This window comes from Rousettus aegyptiacus, unplaced genomic scaffold (assembly GCF_014176215.1).
Source record: "Rousettus aegyptiacus isolate mRouAeg1 unplaced genomic scaffold, mRouAeg1.p scaffold_m13_p_14, whole genome shotgun sequence".
Taxonomy (NCBI): Eukaryota; Metazoa; Chordata; class Mammalia; order Chiroptera; family Pteropodidae; genus Rousettus; species Rousettus aegyptiacus.
The window spans coordinates 30,969,716-30,994,045 of NW_023416289.1; the positions used below are offsets into that span (position 1 = coordinate 30,969,716).

The 24,330-nt window shown below is 44.8% G+C and overlaps 1 protein-coding gene, 1 long non-coding RNA gene and 1 pseudogene across 3 annotated transcripts; 1 reads left to right on the plus strand and 2 right to left on the minus strand.

The window, feature by feature from the left end:
• Window positions 1–171: 171 nt before the first annotated feature.
• On the minus strand, window positions 172–16,205 carry SLC7A9 (solute carrier family 7 member 9). Of its 2 annotated transcripts, XM_016133253.2 has the most exons (13): window positions 16,130–16,205; window positions 15,356–15,468; window positions 13,543–13,690; window positions 12,982–13,224; window positions 12,440–12,565; window positions 12,109–12,208; window positions 11,317–11,361; window positions 10,714–10,837; window positions 9,817–9,920; window positions 4,475–4,571; window positions 3,366–3,515; window positions 2,260–2,434; window positions 172–573 (listed from the first exon to the last, which is right to left on the minus strand). In XM_016133253.2, exons 2-13 carry the CDS (start codon window positions 15,440–15,442, stop codon window positions 509–511), a joined length of 1,464 nt encoding a protein of 487 aa, XP_015988739.2. In that variant the 5' UTR covers window positions 15,443–15,468; window positions 16,130–16,205; the 3' UTR covers window positions 172–508. The 2 variants fall into 2 exon arrangements, with proteins under 2 accessions (XP_015988739.2, XP_036087464.1); XM_036231571.1 differs by lacking the exon at window positions 16,130–16,205 and having other exon boundaries at window positions 15,356–16,049.
• LOC107504196 lies at window positions 16,103–23,295 on the plus strand. Its single transcript, XR_001595410.2, has 3 exons — window positions 16,103–16,246; window positions 22,271–22,442; window positions 22,703–23,295. It is a non-coding gene; the product is annotated as an uncharacterized LOC107504196 (long non-coding RNA).
• Window positions 20,344–20,462, minus strand: LOC118611775 (annotated as a pseudogene).
• Window positions 23,296–24,330: the final 1,035 nt, after the last annotated feature.

The window sequence follows — 24,330 nt, forward strand, 5'->3', positions numbered from 1 at the left end:
AACGTTCAGCCTGGATAGACCTGCCACGCGCATCCCACGTTAAATATCGGGGAGGCAGTGCTTTTGGGAGGAGGGTGGGTAAGTAGTAAAACATTTGTAGTTCAGTATTTTAAAAACCTGTTTCAATCAAAGCAAAAGTTTCACCAGTTTCATATAAGAAATACATGTACCTCGTTGATCACTGGGTTAAGGAATACCCTTTATTCGAGTAGGTGTGGTGTGCCCCTTGGTAGAGAGTCGCCGCCGTGACGGTGGCCGTTTTGATTCCACCCTCCCCTGCCATCAGCCCTCTGTTAGGTGACATCTTCGCCCGCTAACTTTGTAAACACCATTACTTCTCCCATCCAGAACCCCCACCCCACACCCCAGAGAATTAAGGATATCTAAAAAGTACCAGTATTACAAACATCTGAATACATTTTTTTTCTTAAGAAAAACATCAGGAAGAAATAACCACAAATATCGCTTACAAAAATAAATTTGTCACAGCTTGGACTTGGACAGCTTGTTACTCTGGAGCTTCCTCCGGCGGGACAACTTCCATCAGCATCTGAAGTTGCGCGGTGATCGGCTCTGGGGTAAAGACCAAAGCGTGCAGTTAGGAAACGGTAACTAAATTAGTTCACCTTACTCACAGGTGAGCAGTAATGTCGTCAGTACTCCATGGGGGTGTGTCCCCTGTCAGAGCCTGTGCTGGGGACACGATGGGGGGAGGTGGTCAGAACCATCCTGGCAGCTATAGTGGTTCTTGGGCATAAGTTAGTCCCCAGGAAAGCACTAGGAACCTATTTATGGCCGCCAAACAATTTATAGGAAAAATATGAATGATTTAATTATGTGTATATATTTACCACTGACCAAGAGTCAAATATTTAGTCTGAAGTCACTAAAAAACAGATTGTTCATTTTTTTCACCTGCTTAATTCCAGCTTATTGGTTTTTGTAGGGAGCAGCTTGGCTAAGTATTCTAAAGCTGAGAAATAAGACAAATTTTGTACCGATTTTCTGTCAGTGTGATCAAATCTAGGTTTATTTTCAGAGGCCTGGGGGAAAATGACTGCTTTCTTATAGTAATAAATGATCTTTCCTTTCTATAGTATGGTCAGGGAGCAGGCCGTGGACCTCCGGGGGCCCGGTGAGGGTGCTCGGGGCCCGCAAGGCTTTTTTTACAGGTGGAGTTCCACGCGGTGGACTCTGCAGTGTAGGCTCACACCTTGTGACTGTCGTACACACACAGGTGTGCTGCACAGTCCCTTCGATGTCCTCTGGCACTGCTGCTTTTTCTCAGTGAAAGTGACTATGCACCTAAACTTTTTTTCAATTATAGTTGACCTTTAATATTTTATATTAGTTTCAGGTGTACAGCGTAGTGGTTAGATATTTATATAACTTATGAAGTGATCACCCCCATAAATCTAGTACCCTGCTGGCACTTTACATAATTATTATAATACTATTGACTGTATTCCCTGTGCTGTACTTTACATCCCATGATCATTTTGTAACTACCAATTTGTACTCCTTGATCCCTTCCCCTTTTTCATTCAGCCCCGCAAATCTCCTCCCGTCTGGCAACCATCAGTTTGCTCTCTGTATCTATGAGTCTGTTTCTGTTTGTTTATTTTGTTCTTTAGATTCCACGTATAAGTGAGATCATATGGTATTTGTCTTTCTCCGACTTATTTCAGCATAATGCCCTCTAGGTCCATCCATGTCGCAGATGGGTACCTGAACTTTTAAACAATTGTCTTAAGGTAGATGAGGAGCCAGAATTGCTGAGTGGAAAGCGAGAGCAGTGGCCTTGACATTAGAAGGCTCGGGTCCTCATCTCAACTCATACTTTCTGGGCGTGTCTGGGATGCTGCTGAGCCTCTCAGATGATGTCTGTGTCAGGCAAAAAGAAGGTGGTGGTCTAGAGGACAGATGCACAACTGTGGGAACATACTTATCTCTACCGAACTGTATACTTAAAAAAGGTGTAAGATAGTAAGTTTTATGTTATGTGTATTTTACAATTGAAAGAAATAGTGCTCTCCCACTTGTTACAGCAATCGATAGGAACGAAAGAGGAAGCCACAGGTGGACCCCAGAGGTGTTACACTGAGGGTAAGGGGTCGTGTGTCCTTGCAGAGGAGGTGAAATCTGCTAGCTGCCTGAAATCCTGTGATAGCGTCTTGGTAGAATCAAGACAGATGCGGTTGCAGGACGCCGGGCCCATCTGCGCTTCACTCACAGCAGAACCGCCCCTCTGTTACTTACTTGAGATTTTCTGAGCCCATCCAAACTTATAGTGGACAAAAAGGAAGTAAAATATAATGCCGCTCAGCATAAATAACACGCAGTAGAGATACTCCCATGCGGGTTGGCTGATGATTGGCGCCAAAACCAGAAATACGGATATGAGTGTCACCAAGATGGGGATGAAAATGGGCACCTGTAAGCAAAACAGTGGTGTCATGATTTGGCCATGTGTGTGCATTTCCTTCTTGAAATTTTTCATTCAAGACCAAAACATTGATATAAAGAGAATATAATGAGCTCAATGTTCCCCTTTTCCAGTCTCAATAATATTTTGGCCAATCTCACGTCATCTACTTTTTTTTTCTCCTTTTCCCTATAATATAAAGAAAATGCTAGACTTCGTGTCGTTTTACCTGTACCTTTTCAGTCTACATCTCTAAATGGCGTTACGTTTTTGACATGCTTATTTTTTTTTTTTTTATCTTGTCATGGATGTGTTATAGGAATTGGATGATTTAACCTATACAATGTCTTCATTCAGGCTTTGCCTGGTCACTTGCTCCTTTAGCCCTCATATTTCCTGTAAGCTGGCGGTTAGATCTGGAGGCAAGAACCCTTCCCAGTTGGAGTGTGTACCACAACAGGAGGCACTTAATGTCTGATTGCCCCACCTTTGAATCTCTGAGATCAGTTTCAGGGGTAGAAGAGGAACTCAGTCCCACCAGATCTGGATTGGTTAAGCCACGCAGGGAGGTGGGAGGGAGCCCAAACGGACTCCAAATGTGACTGTTAGTGGTTGCACAGGAATGGGGCTGGGGCCAGAATTCAGAAGTTGCCATCAGTTTATGAATAGTAAGTATATGCTTTAGAGATACTAGAACTGTCATAACTAGACATCTTGCTCTGGTTAGATAGGTCATAGGTATTCTTGATAATAAGTAGATGACTAATTGGATCATAAACTATAATATGAAATGAATTAAAGAACAAACTTCACTCTAAAATATGGTATTCAAGAGGGGAATACAGTTAGGTTGGAAATAATATTCCCCTAGAATTTACGTGATCTCTAATTCATTTCGAGAAATCAAAGGCACTCGTGACATTTGGGGCACTAAACCTACCTTGATAGGCCTTTCCAGTTCTTTCCTTGTGAACCGCATCACAATCAGTCCTAGAATCGTCATGCCATAAAATACCCATGCAGCAAAACTGAAGTAGTTGACTAATGAGTTTATATCACCAGGGATGATATAAATTATTGTTATGATACCCTAGTAGAAAGAAGAATGAATTCTTAGGTCATTGGTACATAAAAACATCATTCTTATCACTTTCCAGACTGACGAAGTAGTTTCTCCTATGGATAAACAGTTGAGCATGAAAGAAACCTCCCGTGTATATTTGGGTTGAACTAAAGGTTTGGCACTGGTAGGTGTTTTCTTTGAGGCCTAATGGAAAGGACTTGGAAAATTTGTGACTCTGCCGCTGTGCTTTTAAGCAGGGGGAAAACCATTTATGTGTGTATATTATACCAGCTTCTCAATTATAAATTTCCCTCCCAGAGAGTTTTCATCATGGGAAGGGTCCTGGTCATGATCTGCATTAGCTGCACCTTATAATTCCTTGTAATTCTGGGTCAGTTTCCTCATCTTCAGAGGGTGTAGACGGACAGAGAGAGCAGTGGTCCTCTGAGGGTGGGAGGTGGAGTCTGGCCTCGAGTCTAGTGCGGACGATCTGAGGTACCCAAGACAGTTGCACACAGCCAAGGAATATCCCCCACCGAGAAACTCCAATTAGAAGATGTCAAAGGGCTATTACTGCACAAGGGCCTCATGACTTCTAAATTATTGGACCCTAATGAGAAGCTGTTGTCAGTATCCCCCTTGTAAAATGTCTTATTCTCCTTCCCTGTAAGTTGGTGGGGTTTTGTAGTTTGTTACTGGGGACCCAGGACATACAAATATATATATATATGTAAGAAGTGTAGAGAGTACAGGCTTGGAAGGTTCAAACACAGTGTCTCATGGATAAATTCAGAACAAGGAGCAGAAGTTTGGTAAATTGTTTGAATTGTCTCGGGCCTTTTTATATACCTTTTTCATGTTGAGGACTAAAGGAACCTGGGTCATTTGAAAACCACTGGACTTAGCAATATAGGTTTACTTCACCATCCAAACTGAGGGACCCTCTGCCTTTAAGGGGGTGTTTTCATGGCGGAATTCATACTTACGTGAAAGATGATGGCAGGGGCAGGAGTCAGGCGCTTGACACTAATGTAAGAGAGCACTTTAAGCATGTGGCCTTCCCGGCCTGCAACATAAACGAGTCTGGAAAAGCAGTAATAACAGAAGTCAGGTGATGAGAGTGCAGGCTGCCGTACCATCACTGAGCAACTGATTTCTCAGCTTCATGGCTGGGCATCTTGCTCTGGATAGGTCACAGGTATTCTTGATAAAGAGAAAGACAGCTGTGACCTGGTGTCTTCAGGTAGGAGTCTGGCCTCTGGAGGTGGGTGAGTTTTGAGTTTTGGAGAAGTGAGCTGCTTGGATGCACCTGAGAAAAATGCATCTTGGAGCAGTGGAGTCACTGCTAAGGGTGGGAGGGGGAAGGTGGGGATGGTTTGGGGAGGCCCTTTCAAGGAGGAGATACCTGATCTGAGTCCTGGAAGATATACAAGAAATGTGTAAAAAAAAAAAAAAAATGTAAAAAGTAGTGCAGAGTTAATGGCCCTAGAGCTTGGAGCGCCTGACAGAAGCAAACACAGACATGCTGTGCACATCCTAAATCCAAGCTGTACAAAATTCACGTATTTTTAAAAACAAATTAAGGGTGATTCAGCAGATGCAAACAAGTGGCCTAGTTATCCCCAAGAACTCCCGATGGTTCAGTAATCTGAATATGTTTAAAATGTTAGCGAAAAAGGAAAGAGCTGAAGAATTTCCAAAAAGCTTAAAAGTTACTGTAATTAAAAATCAAACAGTTAGTTAGATACAAGTGGAAAAAATATATTAGAAGCTGGACCTGAGTACAAAGCATAGAGAAACAGAAAATGTGGACAGGAAATTAATAGGAGAAACAGGAAAAAGCTCAAATCCATTGAAAGGGCAAATTTAAAGAACAGCAGAGAGCTTTTACAGAATTGAAAAACATTGAGCCTTCAAATTGAACCCATTTCTAGAAGAATAAAAACATACCCAGATATGAACATTATAGTGGAAGCAAAAAAGAAAAATTCAAGCTACTGAATTTTAAAGATTATAAAATTTGGATGATCAGAACAATAGCAGACATGAGAAGTCATTTTTGCAGTGATGAGGGAAACATATTTTCAGATTAGAATTCTGAGTAAACTATCAAGACTACTGGCAAAATAAACACATTTTTAGATAAATAATAGCTATAAGACATTGGCTATTTTCTAATCTTCATTGGAAACTATTAAAAAGTCTACAACAGAAAAACTGAACTCAGAAGTTGTTGATTGAAGAAGCAACGTTAAGGAAGCAGCAGTAAAACTTGCCGGTGTGTATATAAGTATTGGATTTAAAATTTTTGTCATGATCTTTTATATTTTTATTTTATTATTTATTTATTTTTAGGCGAGGCAACCCTTGGTTGACCTCACAGATTGCAAGGACCTTGTGTTAGTTTACAACCCCTTATTTATTTTTTTTTTTGTTTTTTACACCTACAGCACCTGGTTTTCCTTAGTGGTCTCCCATCCAAGTACTAACCAGGCCCAACCTTGCTTAGCTTCTGAGATCAGGCTTGATCAGGGTAGCATGGCCAGAGACTCTGATCTTTTTTTAGTAGACGGGTTTATAAACAAGGTGTAGCTGATACACTAGACTGTATGAAGAGCCCATGTAAGAGGGGGAAGATTGAGATACTACTGATGCACTATTAGATATTCATGTGAAAATTTAAGGGTAATTACTGAAAGAATAGAAGTAGAACTTCCACATCAACAGAAGAAAAAAAAGAATAAAGGTAATTTGGTGGGTAATAAATCAGAATAAGGTTTTTTAAAAGCTAGGAAAACACAAAGGAATGTGTTAGAAATTAATCTGGCTATAGCAGTAACCACATTAAATGTGATGAGATTCAGCTTGTTTGGCTAGAGACTCTTGGGTGGGAATTGTTGGAAAAGACACAAGCCACAGTCCAATGACACAGAGTTTGAGGATGAAAGGGATGGGACGTGTTACCAAAAACAGCCTAAGGACAGCTGATTGAACAATTACCAATATCAGACAAAAGAGCATTTAGGCAAAAAGAGGGAGCGTTCCTACTGAAAAAGGGAATAGTCTACCAAGAAGATACAAAAAGCAGACAAAAATGGGAAAATTCACTATGAGAGTGGAAGATTTGAATAGCCAAGTTACCAGCTTGTTTAAAAAAAAAAATCTAGAAGTTAATAAGATACATATTATTTTCAAGACCATATGAAACATTTATAAAAATGGCAGTAAACCGTAAGAGAAGTCCTAAAATTTCCAAAGAAGTGATAGCATAAGGATCACACATTCTGACTACAATAAAATGCAAAGTCAGGAATACAAAGGCCAAAAAGGCCCATTCACATTTGAACTTTGTAAAGATATAAACATGATGCTTACTTAATTCCTAGAACAAGTCGGTAAAGATGGGAGGAAAGAGGTTTCCAGATGGAGTGGGGAGTCTCAGACTCAAGATGATGCTTTAAACCCCATCAGTTCTCCACAAATCAATATACAAACTCCATGCATTCAAATGCAAGCAGGACTTCTGGAACTGGACAAGATTATTGTGAGCACATCTGGAATGCTAAATAGGCAAGAAGTATGTATGACATGGGAGCACCAGTCCTGTCAGATTTTATGTTTCTGAAGCTATGAAATCTATAATAAGTATAAAGCAGAGAAAAAGACCTATGAGTGAAACAAAGTGAACCAAGTACATTGGGAATGATAATGGTGGCATTTCAAACCAGCAGGGTGAACTGGTTTGAAGAAACACTGGGACAACAAGTAAAGGTTTTGGGGGAAAAAATTGAGATTTATATCTCACATCAAAATACATTCCTTATTGACTGAAGACCTAAAGTAAAATGCTAGAAGAAAATATAGGAGGGTATTCATGAAAAGAGGAAAGATTGTCTATGTAATATAGAAGACTCAGAAACAAGTAAGCAAAGATCTTAGTCCCTGTAAAAATTGTATCCAACATAATTTAATATAGCACAAGTTCCTGTCGAACCCCTAAGCTGCATAGGTACAGAACTATACAAAAGTAACACAAAATGGATTGTATACGTAAATAAATGTGAAAGATAAACCTATAAAACTACTAGGATAAAACAGAAGAGAAAACCTTTGTCCCTTTGGGTTGGGCAAAGGTTCTTAGATATGACAGCAAAAGCATGACACATGAAAAAATTTGATAAAATGACTTTGTCAAAGTTAAAAACATTGGTATTTCAAAAACACCATTAATAAAGTGAGAAGACAAGCCACAGACTGAGAGAAAACATGTAAATCAGATACCTGATAAAGGGCTTGTATCCAGAATCTGTGAAGAACTTTTACAACTCAATAACAAGATGACAAACAGCCCAATTTTAAAGAGGGATAAAAGATTTGAGTAGATATTTCACCAGAAGATATATGATTAGCTAATAAACACATGAAAAGAAGCTTGGTATCATTAGTCATTAGAGAAATGCAAACTAAAATTACAATGACAAACCCACTAGAATGACTATAATCAAAAAGATAACACCAAGTGTTGGTGAGAGTGTGGAGAAACTGGAACTCTGATGCATTGTTTATAGAACAACCACTTGGGAAACAGTTATGCAGTTTCTTGAAAAATTAATCATAAAGTTACAATATGACCCAGCAATTCTATTCCAAGGAGTTTGCCCAAGGGAAACTACACAAAGACATATAAGTGAATGTTCATAGCAGCATTAATCATAATAGCCCAAACTGGAAACAATGCAAACATTCGTCAACTGGTGAATGTAAAAACAGAATGTAGTATATCCATATAATGGAATACTATTCATCAATTAAAAGGACTGAACTGATACATGCTACTGCATAGATGAAACTCAGAAATAATATGCTAAGTGAAAGCCAGATACAAATGACATGTATCATTCCATTTAGATGAAATGTCTAGAAAAAGCAAATTATTGACACAGAAGCAGATCTGCGGCTGCCTAGAGCTGTTGGTGAGAGTGGGAATTAACTACAGTTAGGCATGAGGGGACTTTCTGGAATGATGGAAATGTTCTAGAATTGGATCATGATGATGTTTGCAGAGCTTTATAAATTTACTAAAATTATTGAACTGGGCAATTACAAAGTGAGTTTTATGGTATTTATACCTCAATAGAGATGTTAAAATTGTGTTTCTATGTGCTAGTAACAAACTCTTAGAAACACAATTTTTTACATAAAAAAATACCACTTACAATAGTATCAAAAATATGAATTATTTTGGGATAAATCTGCAAAAGGTGTACAAGAAATATATACTGAACACTAAATTTTTTTAAAAAGAAAGACCCAAATAAATAGCTCATGCCCATAGATTAGAAAAACCAATACTTTCAAGATGGCAGTCCTCTTCAAAATGATTTATAGATTCAATGCAGTCCTGATCCAAGTCCCTGAATACTCTTTTTTTTAGAAATTGACAAGAGGATTCTAAAGTTCATATTGAAATGCAAAGACTCTAGTATAGCTAAAATGCGTTTGAAGAAGTAAAATTGCAGGACTAGTACCACCTGTACTCTGATACAGCTTTAGAAGAATGATTTTGCGATACGTATTTCATTTTTTTAAAGTGTGTAAGTGGCAGTTTCACTCTCAGAAATGTGTCTACTTAGAATATTGGACAACTGGTCAAAAACATGTGTTCGGGAATGATCCCTGCATCAGTGTTTATGAAAACCACTCTCACCTAGCCCGTGAGTGGAGGCTGTGTTAAATTACGCCGCTTCGTGAAGTGGAATGTGACATGGCTGTTGACTGTCTCTGGCTAATAGGATCTAGAGGGTTGGCAGGGCTGGCAAATTATGCCCATTCATGGAAATAAAGTTTTAGTGGAACATAACCAGAGCTGTTTGCTTTTGGGCTACAAAGACAGAGTTGAGTAATTGTGACCGACTTACATGGCCTGCAAGCCATAAATATTCACTATCTGGCCCTTTAAGGAAAAGTTTGCCAATCCCTGGTTAGATTAGGTGGAAAAAAAAGTATAAGGCGGAAAGTACTACACATAAACCAATGCCTCTCTCACCCTGTGTCACAGACCCTGCCTAGTGCTGGAGTTGGCAGCATCATTCCACTTGATGAGGAACCGAGGCCCTCACTTCGGTGGGGCCAGCTACGTCCCGGGCCAGTGCACAAGCTTGTCCACACTTTCCCCTCCCTTCCCTGGACTTCAGGTTTCCTGCTTGAGCCATGAGGAGTTAGGCCTGGCAGACCCCTTAGGATTTTAGCCCTGAGGCTTGTCTTCCTCAAGTGTGAAATGAGCCCTGGTGGCCCTGCCCCCAAGGGTGAGTGCTGGGGGGTCCCCTACCTGCCCGCTGTAAAGCAGCTCCCGTTAGCAGCACCGATGGTTGAAAATGCCACGAAGAGTGGAACGACCCAGGAGGCTGGATAGAGAACACGGTCACCAAACGTCTAGTGAGAGAAGTGAGATGAGTCCTGAGGGTCTTGCACAGCCCCCAAGAACCATGGGTCCCAAGAAAGCCACTGTGCTGTCCCAGAGGGCCCAGGTCCCCACCCCTTAGTTGGGCACAGAATCTGACTCTCGTGGAGAGGAAAGTAGAGAACCACTCGGGAGGGAAAATATGGGGCCTTTTCTCTTCTTCGAGTAACTCAGTAGCTTCTGATGGTAACAAATCTCTCATCCACCTCTCGCTGTCATAATTCTCAGCCATCTCAACATCATTGTGGCACCCTGGCCTCTCACTCCCGCGGCTGCCTCACTCAGAATGACCTTGTTCTCTCTCCCACCTCAGCCCCATGACCTCATCATAACCAGGACTGCCTCTCCCCATGCTCCCCATCCTTGTCGCCTCTGTCTGCCTCTACTTCGTTTCCTGGCCTACCCCAACTCTCAAGGCCCCCAGCGCACGGACCCTGCTCACCTTGTCCACTCTCCCTCACACCACCCCGCTTGCCCTCGCTCCCCTCCTGACCCAGCTTAAATTCCACAGCCCCTTATTGTAACGCCCTCCTTCGGTGACTCCCTCGCACTTTCTCTTGCTGATACTTGTCTGTCAAAACCCCAACCCCAGTCCGTTCTGTGCCTGCGCCCAGGCTGCTGGTGTGCTGGGAGAGCGGAAAGGTCCACCTTGCTGGCGGCTTTGGTGCGGCCCTAACCTGGTCACACTCCCCCCTCTCCTAGACGATTGCTGCCCTCCTCCCCTGTGAGTGTACAGCACCTTCCTGCAGAGCCCCAGACACTCACCACAGCCACTGCCTGTGACTGCAGGAGCTCGGTCGCCGTCATTACAGTGAAGTAGGACACGTTCATGAGGATGTAGCACACTGTTACCAGCGGGATCCCGATGATGATGGCCAGGGGCAGGTTTCTGGGAGGGGCAGGAACCCAGGGACCCACGGGCAGACCAGAGAATCCCTTGAGATACACTCACGACATTGTTTTTCTTTGGTCTTTTCTCCCCATCCACTCTGGCCAGCCCTCCATGGTGGGCTGGGGGACAGCTGTCCTTCCTGAGGCCCACCCATGCAGGGGACCTCTGAAACAGCAGAGTCTCCCTGGGGACATATGGCATCTTCAAATGAGAAAGAACTCTCCCTCTCTCAGACTCCAGGGCAGTAAAATTGAATTGCTTATACAGCAAAATAAGGCAGAGATAGTCTGACTTCTTCCTCTCAGCAAGCACTCCACTCTCCAAAACCAAACCAAACTGTCACAGGTGGAAATGAGCTTATAGGAAACCATTCGGTGTCTGGAAGGGATCTGAAATAATGGGAGGAAGTGAAATAATGGGAGAAGAGAAATATGTTCGCCTGTTTATTGTCTCCTGCCCTGACTCAGTTTTCTCACCTGAAAGGGTTTCTAAGTTCTTCTGTGATGTAATTGAGTTGATTCCTAGAGAAAGAAAAGTAACATGAATAATATAACTTGCTACGACTGTGAAACACAAAATAATCAATGTTGGCCTTGTTTAAGGTTCTCCACCATAGAGAAAATTCTCCCACAGACTTCCGGGGTGATTTCGTTCAGAGAATGCCCTGGCGATGGTGGATCTACAAAGATCTGTGCATCTGTTTGCTGGTAATCATGTGAATTTTTAAGAATTATTGGGAGTAATGAGTCCCCAAAGGACTTTGAAAAACTGGAAAATTTTTGTCTGAAAATAGAGTGAAACCTGCAGATGCTTTACGTAAGGGAAAGACGAGTTGTGGATGGGCACACGTTTTCCTTAAAGGACATAAACAGAATCACATTGACGAAACCCAGCATTTTCAAGGTGGAAATACAACAGCTGCTGAATGTTCTTGCCTTGTCAAGAGTCTCGGCAGCCAGCCCCGACCGCCTGCAGAGCGGCGGAGTCTGTATGTGTCTGCTGAAGCTTCTGGGACAGCACCTGCTCGCAAGGTACTCTCTCAAGGGCCGGTGCCACATGAGGGACCGAGAAAGGGGCAGGTGTCTCTGTGTTTCTGGGGTCTGAGAACAGAAGGGTGGGGGCACGGTGCTAAATGAAAGGGGGAGGAGAAGGCAAATTTTAGGGTCCCACCAAACTCTAGAAAGAAGAAGTCATTGCTTTCCACACGGTTTCAGTTGAGATAGCCTGAATGACCCACAACCAGACGTGCCATCCAAGAAGTGCCTTACCATCCGTCGTATGCCCAGAGTCCATTATAAAATGCCAGACTGATGGATCCCACGGACAGTTTTGTGCCATCAAAAGAATTTTCAAAATTCCTTGTATTTCCTGTAATTAAGCCAGACAGTGAAGAGTGGGTGTCAGCTGACCAGAGTGGGACTGGTCTCCATGTGAAAGAAGATTTATGACCTCAGGTTATTAAGCAAACTCTGAGAAGTTGGAAAACCAAGGATTCTTTCCGTTTAGCTCCTGCCTTAGAGATACGCTTAACAGTAAAACCTCCAGATGAAAAGGAGCCCTGTGACGTGCAGCGCCCACCCCCATCCCGCTGAAGGTCACCTTGGGCCAGGAGGACAAATCCGCTGATGATGATGATGGCCACGATCACCAGCTTGGCCGCTGTGAACACATTCTGGACGTAGCTGCCCAGCCGCACACTCATCGCGTTCACCGTGGTGATGAGCACTGGGAAGGGCGACAGCATGCCGTGTCTAGGGGCTCCACATCTCCAGTCTTAAGGCCCTGGAGGGAGGCTCCTTTCTATCTCCCCAGCCTCCCCTCTCTGCCACCATGTTCAACAAATGCACCTGATGATGACCTTTGAGCTCTAGGGTGATGGTGAAGCAGCCAGGCCCCAGCCAAGCACTGCCCTGCAGACAGTCTGCAGCCACCCCTCCCTGACAGCTCCCACACCCACAGAGCAGAGACAGCAAAGGGCGACAGGCTCTGGGCCTCTGCCACACCCTGCCCTGAGTCTTGCCTCCCTACAGGCCCACTCAGCCACTATCTGGATGTACAGGAGTCGAGGCCAGAGTGTCTCCACCCCATCTGTGCCAAGTCTTTTCTGACCCCTGCCCAAGGTTTCAGATTCGGGTACTCACAGATGGCGGCGGCAGCCAGGCATTTCACCACAATTTCAGGAGGCTCACAGCCTGCGTAGAAGGGCGCAGATGCGTACTCAGAGAAGCTGAGACAAATGATGGCGAAGGATGAAGGCTTCATGACGAACAAGCTGGTCCAGGAAAAGAGGTAGGCAGGGATGGGGCCGAAGGCCTCCAGCAGGTAAGGGTATTCACCCCCGGACTTGGTGATCATCGTACCAAGCTCTGCAAAGCATAGAGCACCTGGAACACAGAGAAGAGGGGCCCCCAGGCCCCTGGTGAGGTGTTGCCCTGGGAGAGAGAGCCCTCCTCCTCTCTGGGGGCCATGCTCCTCCACTCTGGGGGCCTCCTTCCCTCTGGGGGCCCCACCATGGTGCACTCGCACTGGACGGCCTTGAGTTCTGGCCATTGGACATTTCGGCACAGCCTGATTTACACCTATTTGGACACCAGCGTGGAAAGGGACCCCAGAAGCAGAAAGGCCAGGGACGGATAGTGCTCGGATAGCCCACCCTCACATTCAACAGGAGACTCGGCCAGGGCGCGCAGCGTCTTTGTTACCCAGTGTTGCAAGTATCCCACAGGCCGCCCATATGATGAGACAGGGCCCCACGGCCTCCGTGTTGCTGAGCACAGACTTGGGGGAAATGAAGATTCCTGAGCCGATGATGGTGCCCACGATGATGCAGATGCCGCTGAGCAGGCCCACCTCGGATGTGGAGGAAGGGAGGAGGGTTAATGCCGCACCTGCCAGCGGCAGCCCTGCGCCTCCCTCCCATCCTCCCTCCCTCCCTTGGGTGTGGCCAGTGCAGCCCCAAGCAAAGCCCTTCACCTCACGGGCTTTCTCGTGCCATGTGCTGTTGCAGGAGTAACACCAGGGTTGTAACCCAGGGCTGTTGCTGGGCTTTGCTCATACAAAGTCCATAGCCTCAGGAGTGGAGGATACTACCATCATACCCATTTTACAGATGAGAAAAGGAAGACAAAGAAAGCTTAAGTTCCTGTCCATGGTTATAGAGCCAGTGCGGGTGGACCTGGCTCCAGTCCCGCATTCCAACACTGCCCTCACCACCCTGGACAAAAGGGCTCAAGTGGTAAAGCCTGATTTAGCAAGCCATCTCCGATGAGAAAGGCTCTAGAGACATGTTTCTTAGTTTGGCAGAGCAGGGTGGAGCTTTTACCCCGGAGCTAAGAGAGAAATCAGGGATTGGGGTTCTGGCCAGGGGTGTCACAGGGTGGGGTGAGAAGTGAGCAAAGGAGGCCTCCAGGGACAAACACTCAGGGGCTGTGAACTTTCTCTGATACTATTTTGTAGGGTATGAGCTTTCTCAGACACACATTGTCTGATTCCTTTCCAGTGAGGGTCCAGAATGGGCAAAACTAAGCTGCAGGAATAGAGCTCAGGGTGGGGGCCCAACTGGGAAGGGCAAGAAGAAACTCTCTGGGGTGATCAGTTTGTTGAAACTCATCAAACGGAACACTGAAGAGCTGCGCATTTCACTGTATGTAAATTATGCCTGAATCGAGAAAGCAAACCACTTTTTTAAAGGAAGAAAATGTCTGATCCAAGCCCCTCAGAAGCCACCAGCCTGATTTCTGGAGCATGAGGTGAATGTGCTTGTGTTCGCCTGTCTGGGTAGAGGCTGTGCACAGGGTTAGAGCCCAAAGAGCAAGGCTTGCCGCGGCAGGGACACACACACTTGAAGGAAGGGTCCCAGGGAGCAGCATCAGCTTCCATTCGGGCCTCAGGCCAAGGCGAGCTCCCAGGGCAGTCAGCCTGCCTCCTCCAATGGCTGGGGCTGGCTCACGGATGCCCCAGGGTGCTCCACGGTCCTTCCTCCTTCTGAGGTCTGCATTCACCCCAAGCTGCCAGAGTTTAGGACTCCCCTGGGATTAGCTCAATTATACTTTTTTTTATGGCCTATAGGGATGGTGTTGCTGCATATCAGCTAACTCCTGGGGACCCAAGGTCCCAGGCCAACCCACAGTCAAGCCATGCTACCCCCCTTGTCAACCCCTAGATCCTCCCTCCTGTGCTGCCAGGCTTGGGAGCTCCTGGAGGCTCCACCCGGAGCTCGGCCTCCTGGTCCTGCTCAGGAAGCCATCCTGGTCTTGCTCTGGGGCCCTCACCCCTCAGCCTCTGGGCTTGAAGCTTGTTCCTCCACGCTCACCCCTGCAGTTACCCAGTGTACAGAAGCACACTTGCATTAACTTCACAAGAATATGCTGAGCTCGCTAGCGAGACAGAAGTGCAAAACATTGTTTATTCAGAGAGGCGCGGTACAAATCAGAGGTCCAGGGGACTTCACCACCCTGCTTCTCATTAATGCACCCCACGGGACCAGGAAGGACCTGCCCCGAAGGACGGCCTTACCTCCTTTTGGAGACTTGTGGTAATGGGTTCTTTACTCTGGATCGACTTCTCATCCTCTCTCCTTTTCCTCAGGCTTGTCTCCTCCATTTTCCCCTCCTGCCAGTTCTAGGAAGCTGCAAGGAGGGCAAGGGCCTTGATTCAGCGAGCGTGCTAGCAGACAGGACGCGGGCGAGAGCTCGGCAAGGGCTCTCGTGGGCTGACGCACTTGGGTTGTGGAAACTGAGTCCGAAAGCAGATTATTCGCGACCGTTTTAGGAAAGCACAGCTGCCGACCCCTTGGGGATAATTTGCTCGGTCCCAGGATCAGCAGTTTTTCGCGGCTGCCTTGCAGGCTTTGGGAACGATGCTCCTGTGCTCTCTTCCAAACCTTCCCCGTGAGATGCCCACTCCTAAGCCTCTGGGCTCCTAAGCCTCTGCAATGATGGGCTTGAAAATCACTCTACCTCCTTGGTCCGGCTTCATTTTTTCCAAAGTAAAAAGAAGTACTTTACTTAGTAGTAAGTATTGCTGGAGTGGACTTAGTTAGAAGCAAGTCCAAAGAAGGAATACTTATCTCATAACTTCCCAAGATTAAGGCACCTTGCGCACACGATAGATCCACCATGTAGATGTTTTTTTCATTGAGTGATGCAAGGAATGAAAAAAATTGCTGAGGAAAATCAGTTTGAGGCTTCACTAGTTGATGGGCACATCCTGTGCCCTTTCTCTAAATAAAGTCCCTCTCAGTCCCCAGCCAGGGAAGCGGCAAGCCTGCCCATCACCCATCGGCCTTACCTTCTTCTTGACCTTGCAGAGCCCAGATGACTGCGTACGTCTGCACGATCGTGCCTAGGAATGGCCATGTCTTGTGCCAAGGACTGGAGGAAGCCAGCAGGTACAGAGGTCAACAGGGTAATAATTAAACTTTTTTTTTTTTAAAGCAATGAGACTTGGGTACACCACACAAAAAGGGAAGGGTCAGGCAACCCAGTTTTTCTCCAGAAATGTTTTTATTTTGTTCATTTGTCTAGATCAATTTTTTTTTTTTGTCTTAACCAGGTTCCCCCAAATCAGCTACATCCTATAAGGAGAAATCTCTCTAAAGACTAGAACCAGAGGAGATAAACGTTGGAACCAACTCTTTTATCACCTTAATGGCTATATTTACGATTCCAGCCAGTCAGCACGAACAGGGATCATCACGCTTGTAACTCACCTGTCAGAGCAGACTTTTTCTTCTCCACCCGGGAATTTCCTCCCAAGGTCCTTGGTCTGACCAAGCTGGTGGGAGGGTGGCGAGTCCCTCCCACTCACCTTTGCCAGGGACGGGTTGGCGCCACTTGGACCCGCAAGGGAGTTTGGCAAATGCAGACACGGCAGTGTGGCCTCCTCCCTCAGGTCCCTGCTCTACCTGCCCCACCTGTGCCTGCACCTCTGGCCACACACCTGTTCGATTTGATGGTGCAGCTGTTAAAGTGGCCCAATACCATGTTCACCATCGTAGAGTAGAAAAGGGGGTCAAAACATCACCGGCTCCACACTCTCACTTACCTGATGGGGAAACTGAGGCCCCAAGAGGGAAAGAAGCATGTCAAGGCCACAAAGCTCTGCTCCTACCCCCAGAGGTCTGGCTTTCTCAGGGAGGAGCAGAGGTGCTCCAGCAGTGCCCGGAGGGGCTGGGGGCAGACCACTCCTTCCCAGGAGAGGTGATTCAGGGAGTGGCTCTAATCCTGTATTTCAGATAAGGAACTTCCTCCGGGAGTGGAAGAGCCGGGGACCTGAAGCGCTGTCGCTGTTTTCCCTGCTGGCTCCTCTGCAGTTTTGCATTGGGGTAAATTTAACAGCATCTTAGAAATCCAGATGAGACCAGAGGTCACAGGATAGAGCTAAGTGACTCATTGGGGATCATTTAGGGAGCAATTTCGGACAGGCTGAACTGAGAGAAAGGCAGACTTCTCAGGGTCGTCTCTTAAGCCATAGGACTATGTGGGGACCCTTGCTGTCCCAGAGGCAGGGTCCTGATGTGGACATTTTTGCCTGTCCCCTAAGTAAAGCCATGCCTGTTCATGGGGCACTTGCTCCTCTAATGCCATGGTCAGAGCCCCCGGCATAGTGCTCCCTCAGGGACTCCTCCACCAGGAACACGGAGGCCAGGGGCCGGGGTGGGACCCGCAGCCTGGACCAGACCTGCCCACAAGCCTGTTTGAGTCACTTGTAAAGTATTTGCTAACACTGCGGCTGCACTCAAATGTACACCTGGCCTTATTTACAAAACACTGCGGACTGCTCCCAGAGGGCTGATATTCTAACAGAAACCAAGTGGGGAGGGCAGGATTGGGTGGTGGATAGGAGTCCCCAAGTCACCACCCACCCACTCTGCCCCATCAATCACGTGGCCTCAGGGGTACTTAACCTCTGTCCAAGCATCAAGTTCCGATTCTGTAAGATGGGGCTGGTACGGGCACACCTCGCATGCAGCGGTGAGGACTGTAGGTGACGCGTTGGATTCCAGCCTTCCGTGAGCCCAGAGGCTCCCCTGTCTCCTTGGGCCTCTGCCAAGGGCTGAGTTGGGGATGTCTGGGGATGAGGCTCTTTTGTCGAGGGTCAGAAATCTATTTCAGTTCATTTTTGGTCCATGGTGAACATTTCTTTTCTTAAAACTGCTGTTTCTTTTTTCTTTTTCTTTTTTCCACAGTAGAGTAAATATTCAACCAATTAGCATAAGTCTCCCCTACCTTGGAAAAATAATTTAGATTTGTTTAAAAAACACACTTTTCCCCAAATTCTTTAAAACCTCTGGCTCATCGTGTGTCTAGCTCTTCTACTCCATCACAGTCAATTCCCTCTTACAGTTAATTTTCTAAAAAATTTCAGATTTTTTCCATGAATCTTGTTTAGTTTTCTGCTCAAGCTTTGATCTTCACTTTCAAAGTGCGCTTCTTTTCAGTTGCAAAGATGCTTGCTGCTTGAAGATATCAATGCCATCTGCATTTTATTTTATCATCTTATATCTGGGGCATGTTTGGTTCCCTTCTCCTGTAATGGTTGTTAAAGGCATGTCTAGCCTGACAGTGCAAATCCACGTTTCCACAGTCTCTTGGCCTCTCGTCCTCTGAGTCACCTTCCTGCGTGACAGAGGCAGCATCAAAATTTGTTCCAGGGCTGCCTCCAAGTTTTCAAACTCTTTTTCTGTTCCTAAGTTCACTGTCTTATTTTCCTTCCACTGGTTCTAACAGTAGTTCAGAGCTTTGGTGGGGCGGGGTGAGGGGTAGTGGTTCCAGAAGACCACATGCCTACCTGAATTCCAACCCACAGAATTTGTGAAAAGTCAGTGGAATAAACAAAGTCCTTAAATGTGAAGGGCTTACAGGCTAACCATAAAACAATTAGCAAGGAAAGCACAATTTAAAAATGCTTATCTGGGAAACAGTCTAAATCTATACGCATATCTGAGAATCATTGGAAGAGTGCAGTATTACCTTTGAACTTTGTCCATTTCTTTTTGGAGATATAATTAACCTATAACATTAATTTCAAGTGTATGACATAATGATATTTGTATATATTGCAAAAGGATCACCATGGTAAGTCTACTTGACGTCTGGCACCTCACATAGTTACAAAAATTTTTTATCTTGTGATGAGAACTTTTAAGATCTATTCTCTTAGCAACTCTCAAATATATAATACAGTATTATTAACTACCATCATTGTGTTGTGCTTTACACCTCTAGCGCTTATTTATTTTATAACTAGAAGTTGTACCTTGTGAAACTCTTCACCTATTTTTTCCACACACACACACACACACACACACCTTTTTGGCAACCGCCAATCTGTCCTCTATATCTATGAGTTTGGTTTGTTGGTGTGTGTGTGTGTGTGTGTGTGTGTGTGTGTGTGTGTGTATTTAGATTCCCCATTTAAGGGACTCTACATACATTTGTTTTTCCCTGACTTACTTCACTTAGTATACCATTAAGTTCCATCCATGTTGTCACAAATGACAGGATTTCCTTTTTATGGCTGAATGGTATAATGGTATAATGGTATAATAGAATACACACGCACACACACACACACACACACACACACAGTATATATACAGCCAGCCCTCCACATCCACAGGTTCCATATCCACGGAATCAACCAACCAAGAATGGAAATATTTGAAAAATGTTACATTATCACCTACAAAGTTACTTTTTTCCTTGTCATTATTCCCTAAATAATACAGTATAACAACTGTTTGCATAGCATTTACATTGTTAGATATTATAAATGATCTAGAGATCAATTTAAAGTATACAGGAGGATGTGTGCAGATTATATGCAAATAGTACACCATTGTATATAAGGGCCTTGAGCCTTCACAGATTTTGGTATCCACAGGCTACCAATCCCCCATGGACACAGAGGGACAACTGTAACACACTTTCTTTATCCACACTCATCCACTGATGGAAACTTAGGTTGTTTTCATGTCTTACTATTGTAAATAATGCTGAAGTAAATACAGTGCATATATCTTTTTGAGTTAGTGTTTTCATTTTCTTCAGATTAGTACCCCAAAATAGAATTGCTGTATCATTTGATAGTTCTATTTTTAACTTTTTGAGGAAACTCCATACTGTTTTCCATAGTAGCTGCACCAATTTACATTCCCACCAATTGTGCACAGGGGTTCCCTTTTCTCTACACCCTTGCCAACACTTGTTATTTCTTGTCTTTTTGATGACAGCCATTCTAACAGGCGTCAAATGATATCGCATTGTAGTTTTGATTTGCATTTCTCAGGTGATTAGTGATGTTGAGCACCTTTTCATATATCTGTTGTCTGTCTGTCTTCTTTGGAAAAATGTCTATTTAATTCCTCTGCCCATTTTTAAAATCAGATTTATTTTATTTATTTTATTTTATTTTTAGACAAGACAAACCTTGGTTGACCTCACAGATTGCAAGGACCTTGTCAGTTTACAATCCCTTATTATTTTATTTTTTATTTTTTATACCTACGGCACCTGGTCTTCCTAGGTGATCTCCCATCCAAGTACTAACCAGGCTCAACCCTGCTTAGCTTCTAAGATCAGACAGGATCAGGCTTGTTCAGGGTAGCATGGCTATAAACAATCAAATTTTTTCTTTTTTTCTTTTCTTTTCTTTTCTTTTCTTTTTCTTTTCTTTTCTTTTCTTTTCTTTTCTTCTCCTCCTCCTCCTCCTCCTCCTCCTCCTCCTCCTCCTCCTCCTCCTCCTCCTCCTCTTCTTCTTTTTTTCTATTGAGTTGTATGGGGTTTAAAATATATTTTGGCTATTAACTCCATGTCAGGTATATGATTTGCAAATATTTTCTCCCACTCGGTAGGTTGGTTTTCACTTTGCTGATGATTTCCTTTGTTGTGAAGAAGTCTTTTAATTTGATATAGTTTCTTTTGTTTATTTTTTACTTTTGTTGCTTTTGCTATTGGTGCATCCATCATTTTCATGTATTTCATGTGTCCAAAAATAACGTAGTTTTTTACGGGTAACCTCCTTGAGGAAACCAGTACTCTACCTGAGAGTTTTATCTGTTTTTTCCCCTAAAACATGACTCCCCATCCTGCTCCCTAATCTCATACTTTATCGCTGTTCATTATCATTGTGCCCCTTTCAAACACATTGTTAACACATGATGAAAAGGTGCATTAGCTGGCAAGGTCAGGGGAAGAGGGTTCTGAGTAATCATATGTCTTTAGTAATGAGTTATCATTTTTGGTAATCTTGTTTCTATTTGCCCTAGATCCACCTCTAAGGGATCTGACCCCTCCTATGGGATTCTGGTGGTCTATCAACCAAAGAACCTACTTCTCCATACACTGCGGATGGCTTGTGACTCCAGCTCAGCCTAGAGGTCACCCTTTCATAGGATTTTGTATCCTGAGGGGAGAAGCATGGGGAAGGTTCAAGAGTTTGTTTGAGCCAAATTGACAACATGCTAGGAAAAACAAAACGATCTCAAATGCTCCAAGCAATGACAGTATTGTAGCTCTTTATATACATTTAAAATTAAGAAGGCAACGTTTGGAAGATTATTACATGAAGGTGGGAGGAAGAAAGACAGGGAAATCTCTATAAATGGTTTTCAAAATATTTAACAAGATTATATGCTCCCTTAAGGGTGCTTATGCCTCCAGAGGTCTGAATTACTCCTGGCATTTCAAAGGTGTGTTAACCTAGATGCCTAAGAACAATGGACAGGACAAAGGTAAACCTTTTACAGGCCTGAGGTAAGACTGCCCACCATGACCTGTCCTGATAAGAATTTATTACCAGGTCACTTTGTGAGGTTACTTTTGGCCACTGAGTTTGTCAGGTTTACTGCGGAGCCCTTTTTCATTCACAGGTTGACAGTCTGACTACTGAACGCGCAGGGCTGTCCTGGTTTCTGTCATTCGCAAAGCATGTGTGAGCCACAGTGTACATTTTCAAAACATTTCCTTATTTACCTTAAATTTAGGCAGTGAGTTTCTGTTGCTTGCAACCCAACGCTGGTATTGTGGAAGAAAAATAGGGGTTCTACAGAAAGTAACCTCACAGGGCGATCTGAATATAAATTCCTATGGTGAATAGTCCCGCCCCAGGCCTAAAACTTCTTTACTGGAAGGTTTAAACCAGCCACGTCCATGTTCTTGTGCATCTAGGTTAATACATATTTGAAATGCCAGACGTGATACCCCTCGAAGGGGATGTTAAGCCTCAGGAGAGCACATAACGGTCCTGTACACCAATCCCCACCTTGCTTCTCCCACCTCCATGTAATCTTCCTTAGGACCTTCCTTAATTTCAAATGCATAAAAGAAGCAGCAAGACTGTTATTCTCTGGAGATTCAATTCAGTTTTGCTAAAATAAACTCTTAAAAGTTTTTTCTACAGTTTTGGATGTTCTTATGTTGTCTCCAGCATGCTACATATACGGCACACGGTCTGGACCCTTCGTTTTTGAAGAATTACTTCTTAATAAACACCCAGGATCCTCTTGAACACGGTGAAACATGGGTGGCACTCCAGGGCACTGGCATCCTGGTGACCTCGAGGTGACACTTGCACCTCAGTGGCAGGAGTTAGTTGAAAGGTAGGGCCACCTGCACTTCCACTCTCTGCTCTCTTTAATGACTGTTATCTCAGGTGGATTGAAAACAAAGGGCTGAGGGGCAAAAGAGCCCCGAGCCCCCAGCTCACAGACAGAGAGCTAGTCCCACCCCCCCACCCCCCAGCCCTTGGCCAGGTGTCTTGACCAGTTCAAGGAAGCTGCCTCATGGACGCCTTCCATTTGAAACTCACTTTTGTAACCCAGCCACGGTTCTCACCAGCTACCTTTGTCCTGCTTTTTAGGGACACTCAGTAAAAGCAGCCTGGCAGGCTCCTGCAAGCCTGTGTAAACAAGAAGAAACTCCCAAGCCTGCTTCCCAACACCACTACCACCACCTGCCCCACCCTGCTCAAAAAGGAGGAAAAGTCAAGCCTGCGAGGACAGAAAGACCAGGTGCCACGGGACTCCACCCTCGGGGCTCACTGCCTCCAGGAAACCTGAGGAGGCGCAGACCAGCCACGTCCCCTCTCCCACGTCTGAACTGCCAGCTACTCTAACTGCTGACACCAGCCCAGCCGGAACAGAGCCATGTGTCCTCGTCACACTGAGCCCTCCTCGTCCTCCCCAGGCCTGTTCTGCAGTATTTTGAGTGTTTTGTGGTGGCTGAAAAATGACTGCTAGAAATTTATTACTCACAAGAAATTACTGCTTGGCTATTGCCCATGGGAACATGGCTTTCGCTATGGGAACATAGGCTATCGCCCATAGGAACATAACATCCTAACAACAAGCTTGCTGGTTCTGTACCCTTGCTTGCACACTCGACCTGTGGGTCGACAGGTAATGAATAGAAGAAAAATAGACCTTTGTGTTTAGACAGAATGAAGAATGGGATTTTGGGCTTAAAAACCCTGAACCTCTACATTTCAGGGCTGCTTAATTTGGTGCCTGTGTACCCCTGGCACACCCCGCTGGCTGAATAAAGAGTGTTCCCTATAACTCACTGAGTTCTGGTGGTCTGTGTGTCTTTCGGGGGCTGGCGGCTACAACATTATGACATTTCCAGTTTTAAAAGAGGATTCAGAATTCAGCACCCAGGAGACTCACGCTTTGGGTGCGGGATCTGCATGCCAGCCCAGCCCAACCTGTGCTGCCCCAGGCCTGGGGAGGGCACCCCTTCGCCGCCCAGGCTGGTGACTGCCACCGTCTACTCCTGCAGACAGCACCCAGGCCCAATGCCAGCTGAGCACCAGGGGCCGAACGCCAAGATCTGCTTTTCCTTAAATCTCTTTCCCACAGTGACTAACACCCAGTGTCGTAACAGCCAGAGCTGTCACACCGCGCTAGCTGGTGGGAATAGAAAATGGTACCAGAAAATAGGTCTGGCAATTTATATATTTATCATTTTCACCACGTTAAAATTTATGGTTCAGTGGCATTAAATACATTCACATTGTGGTACAACTATCACCACCATCCATCTCCAGAGCTTTGTTATCTTCCCAAACCAAAACTTCGTTCCCATTAAACACTGACTTCTCATTCCCTCCTTTCCCTCAGACCTTGGTGGCCACCATTTTACTTTCTGCCTCTATGAGTTTGGCTATTCTAAGTACCTCAGATAAGTGGAGTCATATAGTATTTGTCCTTACGTACCGGAGGGCTCTTATATAGTTAAGCACACATGTACTCCCACGATGCGGCAAATCCAGCCCTAGGTATTTACCCCAACGAAATTAGAATATATGTCCACACACAAATTTGTGTCCCAATGTTCATAGCAGCTTGATTTATAATGGCCTCAAATTGGAAACAACCTAAATGTCCATTAACAAGTGAATTGATAAACACATTATATATTCGTAAATAGGTTCTATTCAGGGATGAAAAGAATAAACTCTATGGATACATGCCTCAACTTGGATACATC

Coding starts and splice junctions, on each gene's coding strand:
- SLC7A9 (XM_016133253.2), bottom strand. CDS start 15,442: ATGGAGGAGACAAGCCTGAGGAAAAGGAGAGAGGATGAGAAGTCGATC. Junction 4,572..9,816: donor AGCTGCTTTACAGCGGGCAG/GTAGGGGACCCC, acceptor CTGCTTTTCCAG/ACTCGTTTATGTTGCAGGCC. Junction 2,435..3,365: donor AACTGGAAAGGCCTATCAAG/GTAGGTTTAGTG, acceptor TTTTGCTTACAG/GTGCCCATTTTCATCCCCAT.